The sequence below is a fragment of the Zingiber officinale genome, chromosome 8B (genome assembly GCF_018446385.1).
Source record: "Zingiber officinale cultivar Zhangliang chromosome 8B, Zo_v1.1, whole genome shotgun sequence".
NCBI classification, from domain to species: domain Eukaryota; kingdom Viridiplantae; phylum Streptophyta; class Magnoliopsida; order Zingiberales; family Zingiberaceae; genus Zingiber; species Zingiber officinale.
In genome coordinates, this window is record NC_056001.1 from 45,511,381 (window position 1) to 45,517,203 (window position 5,823).

The window sequence follows — 5,823 nt, forward strand, 5'->3', positions numbered from 1 at the left end:
ACCGATGGAAAAACAATATATAAAAACCTCACTTCTATCACCCTTTGCACACACATGTTCTCCTATTTTTTTTTTTTCAAAAATATGATTACATATCACCTCCAAATATATCCCTAAAGATTGTTTCAAGGCTTCAGAATGCCTGCTATAGTCATGAGAAAACTCATAGGTCCCTTGTGTTACATATAGCTGAAATTAGCAATAAACTAACTATATGTGAAATCACTCAAAAATTGTCTGAAAACCCTAAAAGAAAATTCATAAACTTTGGACCCAATCTAGGCCCAAAAAAGGGCCTAAGTCCAACATTAATTGGTCCCAAACATTGAACTCCAGGCCCAAATTGGGTTGCTAACAAATATTGATCCATATCATTCATAATCACATAAATTTTCACAAAAAAAAAAAAAAAAAATGTTTAGCAAACAAATATCAAATGAACCAATGCATAAAAACAATAGATATAAAATGCATATAGATAGTCTAATGTTTAATAGAAAACTGAACTGAAGAGGATACAGCAACTCGAAGGAGAAAAAGAGCCCAAAACAAAGAGAGGGAAAGGAAAACAAGAACAGCCTGCACCTAACTAAAATTCTACACCGGCACGGTCTGGTTATCGCCGGCGATGTCGTCCTTGCCCTCGTTCTCGCCTGATATTTCCTCCAGAGACTTCCCCTTCGACTCGGGCACGAAGAAGGTGCAGAGTAGCCCGAGAAGATTGCATCCGGCCAGCAAGAAGAGCGAGTTCCTGACGCCGATGCCGGCCGGGTAGCCGTGGTCGGCCTTGGCCGGGTTCGGGTTCTGCGCCAAGTATAGGAACCCGAAGGATCCGATGATCGCTCCGAGCTTTCCGGTCGCCGCCGAGATCCCGTGGCACGTCGAGCGGAGACGCGCCGGGAAGATCTCCGCCGGCACGATGAAGGTGGTGCTGTTGGGCCCGAAGTTGGCGAAGAAGAAGGTGAAGCCGTACATGACCACGAAGCCGATCTGGTTGCCAGGCGTCGTCCAGTGGTGGTAAGGGATGGCCAACCCCAGCATGAACACCGTCATCATCGCGAATCCCAGGATCTGGATGGTGAACCGCCCGATCACGTCGATGAGCGCCACCGTGAACCAGTAGCCCGGCACGGTGCCGCAGAGCGCGATGAGGGTCTGCGCCCGAGCGATGCGGTACACCTCCTCGAGCGCGTTCATGGTTGCAGCTTTGGGGATCCACCCGATGGCGCTAAAGATGTCCTTCTGGAACAGGTTTTGGCTGTAGAAGGCGATGTCGAGCAGGAACCAAGTGGTGGTGGTGCCTAGCAGGTGCATTCCGTGGCGGCGCACGAATTCCGACGAGAAGAGGCCGAAGGTGTTCGACGACGCAATCTGCTCCACCTTCCCCTGCTCCTCCTCGATCTCCGTCTGCAAAACCTTCGACATGTCCGCCGCCGCCTGCTTCGCGTTCTTGGCCACCAGCGCCGTGTACCGTGCCGTTTCCGGCATCTTCATCCGCGAGTAGTAGGTGAGCGCGGCTGGCAGAGCGCCGAACATAAGGATGATACGCCAGACGTAGTCGGCCTGGGGCACCGTCGAGCCTACCGAGTCGACCGAGTACGGAGGCGCCTGGAACCGGTTCTTGAAAGAGGCGGAGACGATGATGGCGACCATGCCGCCGGCGAGGATGCCCAGGCCCTGCATGGCGAAGACGGCGGCGATGAAGGCGCCGCGGGTCTTCTTGTTCGCGTACTCCGACATGATGGTGGCGGAAAGAGGGTAGTCGCCGCCGATACCGAAGCCGAGCCAGAAGCGGAAGAAACAGAGGGTGGCCATGACGCCCGAGGCGGAGCGGCCGAACGAGAGCCCGGAGGCGATGGAGCAGAGGACCATGATCATGAGCGTCATGCCGTAGACGCGCTTGCGACCCATCTTGTCGCCGAGCCAGCCAAAGAAGAGTTGCCCAGATAGGGTGCCGCAGAAGGCCACGCCATTGACGGCGGCAGAAACAGAGGGAGGAAGCGAGCCGGGCGTGGGCGAGCCGTCAATGTGGTAGTAGATGCGGCCGAGTAGCTTGGTGACGAGCGAGATGCAGAAGAGGTCGTAGGCGTCGGTGAAGAAGCCCATGCCGGCGATGATGATCGCCGTGAAGTGGTACCACTGCGTCTTCGCCACATCGAGCGCGTTCAGGACTTGGAGCTGCGGCTGCGGCTGCTGCTGCGCCATGTCCTTCCCTTCTCTCTTGTCTGCTTTCAATTACTCGATCGCCCTATAAAATCAACCATAAATAGAAATCGATGATGAACAGACTGCGCAGAGCAGAGGCATACAAAAAAAATTAAATCTTGTGATAAATAAGGAAAAGAATGAATACGATCGTATTAATTACAACCAGCTCCAAAATTAGACAAGAAAAAAAGGTAGGATTTGATCCTTCCAATAAGGGAAACTTTTGAGTTAGCCGACGAACCAGTCGGTGAGAAAGGAGAGAAGCAAGCGGCGGCCGGAGAGAAGATGGGGAGGGAGGCGGTGAAGTGGCCGGAAGGAGTGTCGGCTGGTGGGAGATTTCTACGAGAGGAAGGCGCGAAATAAAGAAGGGAAGCGAGGGAATTGGAATCTCGGAACGGAATATGCCTTGTGCTCCAACTACGCCAATATAGTAGCCTTCTCTATTCCTTCCTTTTTCATACGCTTCAAATTTGGCTAGACATAATTTTTGTTAATGCGTTGGTGTGCATATCTACAGGTATATATATCCAGGACTAATTAAGTTTTCATTTACCTAATTAAGGATTTCTTCTATATATATATTTACTTGGTATATTCCATTTACCCATTCACGTGTTTTTTTTTGCTGGAAGATTGATGCTCAATTCAAATGGAAGGCACTATGCCAACCTTAATAATCGCTCTCATTGGAATTCATCCTCGTTATTATTGTACCATATTTGGGGAGCACCGAGGCATCACTCTTCCTCCTAACATAAACACATTACTTACCTGTGGACTTTGAATCTTTAGTATTTTATATTTAATGCATAAGCTACATAGGGGTATGTATAGTGTTGGTGCAATTATATCTAAGCATGTAATTCCGATGTTTGAGTGAAAGCTTGAGTTGGATTTATATTGTGATTATTGTTATGGTGTGTGAAGTGTGGCAGTGCATATTATTTGATAATGATATTGCATGTGTAATGGATGAAGTTGAAGTGGATGAAAGTTGATCAAACATTTGATAACCTAAGAAAATCAAGTAGGTCGACCAATACTTGAAAATGAAAGTCTAAATAAATCAAGATTAATCTTATTCTTGGCAGATGGAAGACTGATAGGTTAAGACTTATTGGATACCTATAAATAAGGTTTCACAACCAACCACTCTTGGCATGGAAGATCAAGAAGCAAGACTTCTTAGCATATGATGTCTGAGAGGCAAGATCTCTTAGCATGTAATTTATAGTGAAGTTGAGGGTTATTTTATAATGGATTTGCATATGATATGAGATTTAGATGGACACTCAAACTTAGACATGGTATGAGGCGAGGATCTAGTTAATTAAGGGTGACTTTCAATTGGCTAATAGATGATCGGCTAGGCACAGATGAAGAAAAATAATGCAGTAAGCAAATTAAAATCATGAGATTAAATAAAGGAGGTGACTATTATGAAAGATACACTGAAGATGGACAAACATGGTCTAGTTGCTAGATTTCTTATAGATCATGAAATTGTTACCCAATATATCATGCATGGTTTCCTACACCATAATGGTGTAATAGAAAAAAGAAATCAAATATTATTGGCCGGGCATGGTGCGAAACATGCTTAGTAGCTTCAAACTTCTCAAGTCCTTGTGGCCTGAAGCTCTTAAAATGATAGTACGATGATAACAGATATGACTCTTTAATGTATATAATAGGACATGACTCTTTGATGCGTAGAAATTTTATAGGTAATTTCTATTTTATGATGGACTCAAATAGAAAATACCAATAGAATAACATAAAAGTTATCCCTAAAAATAAGGAAGGGTTAACAAGTAGGTTATTCCTATAAATTAAAGAATTATGGTTCTGAATCACGTGATTACGTTTTGAGCCGCCCTATTTTCTTCTAAATCTCACCGTTAGGTAGAGCTGTCAGACGGGCCAATCCGTTACGAGGCAGGTCAGTTCATGACGGACTAACCATTTGACAGCGCGGGACAGGCCAACCCGCCAACTTGGCGGGTTGGGAAATTTCCAACCCAACCCATTCTAAGGCGGGTTGCGGGTTTGGCGGGCCAACCCGCGGGTTCATCAAAAATTTTTAAAAAAATTAAAAAATATTTCATATCTTCAACATTTTACTTCGAAATTTTTTTCTACAATTAAATGTATACATAAACATGTATTTTAAATATAAATGAACACAAACGAGTACTTATGTTGGATGAAAAGTACTATTTTTATTTCAAAATTATAACAAAGAAAGATAATAAATTGGCCAAAAACTTAGCTTACATGTGTTTTTCAACTCGCGGGCCAACCCAAGCTCGAGCGGGCTGACAAGCGTGGGACGCGGGCCTAGGCGGGTCGGCCCACGACGGACTTGGGTTGATAAAATTCTAACCAACCCGCTTAAATTATTTGACGGGACGAGCCAACCCAACGGACCCAACTCAAATTGACGGCTTTACCGCTAGAGAGAGTGCTAAGAGAGTTTTAAAGGGGTCTCTTAGGGGATTCATGTTGATATAGAAGACTAAATTGCACTACTTCAAAATAATTGATCTTGCTCTAAGACCTTTTGACGAATGAGCTATCGGTGAGTTGTCTAAAATATTGATAGAGTAACCATGAGTTGGAGGAAGGTGAAGCTATCGGAGATGCTTGTGTAGTTGTAAAAGGGTGTCATCTTACATTGTAGGAAGGATTGAATCGTATGGAGAGCATGCGAGAGGTAAAAGAGTAAGGGAGGGGTTATAATGGAGGTCAGGGAATACCTCATCTCACCCACTCCGATGCTCAAGTCAGTCTCCGAGGAGATGGGAATGAAAAGATAAATAGTAGAGGTACTATGTGTAGATGAATAAAAGCAGCAAGCATTCAACATGCCTTAGCTCGTGGTAACGAGTTCCTTTTATAATATGTCGCGGGCTACCTCTTTCTTCCAATATTAGTGTACATAAGACATCTGTAGACCCCAATAAGGAAGATGTCACATCATCATATCAGAGAGTCATGTCATCCACATTCTGTATTATAACAGATTATGTGGGATTATATGCTATATCAATCATATTGCTTCATGTGTTCAACTCATGTGTTTTGACAACTCGTCTAGGTCCACGTGCTACTAGTCAGTCGGGATGACAAGTTTATCGATCTAGGACCAACTGGAGAGGGGTTGAATGAGCAACTCGATTGGGATGAGTGGCGGCTCGACCGAGAAGAGTAGAGGTTTTGCTAGGAAGAGTGACGGTTCGGCCGAGATGAGTGACGGCTTGGTTGGGATGAGCGGCGACTTGGTAGGGAAGAGCAGTAGTTCGGCCGGGATGGGCAGCGGCTCTCAGGAAGGCCAAGCGAAGATGATTCTATGGATTCATTTTGATTTTAACCACATTCTTAACAAGACTATTGACCTTCCTAGTACACGTGTAAGTTTCTTATACTCCCTACATTAATATTATTAGCATTATGGATTCAGGTACTTTTGTCTATTAATTTCTAGGATTTATATGTGATGATATCACAATAGGGTAATTTTTTTTAACATAAGGATGTTGGAGGGACACACATATGCATAGACGAGACGCAGGCGGGGGCAATGAGCTATCGGGTAAGCAATGCACTTGGAAG

The 5,823-nt window shown here is 44.9% G+C and overlaps 1 protein-coding gene across 1 annotated transcript; it reads right to left on the reverse strand.

Annotated features, from left to right (window-relative positions):
* Window positions 1-478: 478 nt before the first annotated feature.
* On the reverse strand, window positions 479-2,677 carry LOC122014431 (probable inorganic phosphate transporter 1-8). Its single transcript, XM_042570665.1, has 2 exons — window positions 2,450-2,677; window positions 479-2,248 (listed from the first exon to the last, which is right to left on the reverse strand). Exon 2 carries the CDS (start codon window positions 2,203-2,205, stop codon window positions 598-600), a length of 1,608 nt encoding a protein of 535 aa, XP_042426599.1. The 5' UTR covers window positions 2,206-2,248; window positions 2,450-2,677; the 3' UTR covers window positions 479-597.
* Window positions 2,678-5,823: the final 3,146 nt, after the last annotated feature.

Excerpts from the sequence above, each read along its gene's own strand:
- LOC122014431 (XM_042570665.1), bottom strand. The coding sequence starts at position 2,205 with ATGGCGCAGCAGCAGCCGCAGCCGCAGCTCCAAGTCCTGAACGCGCTC.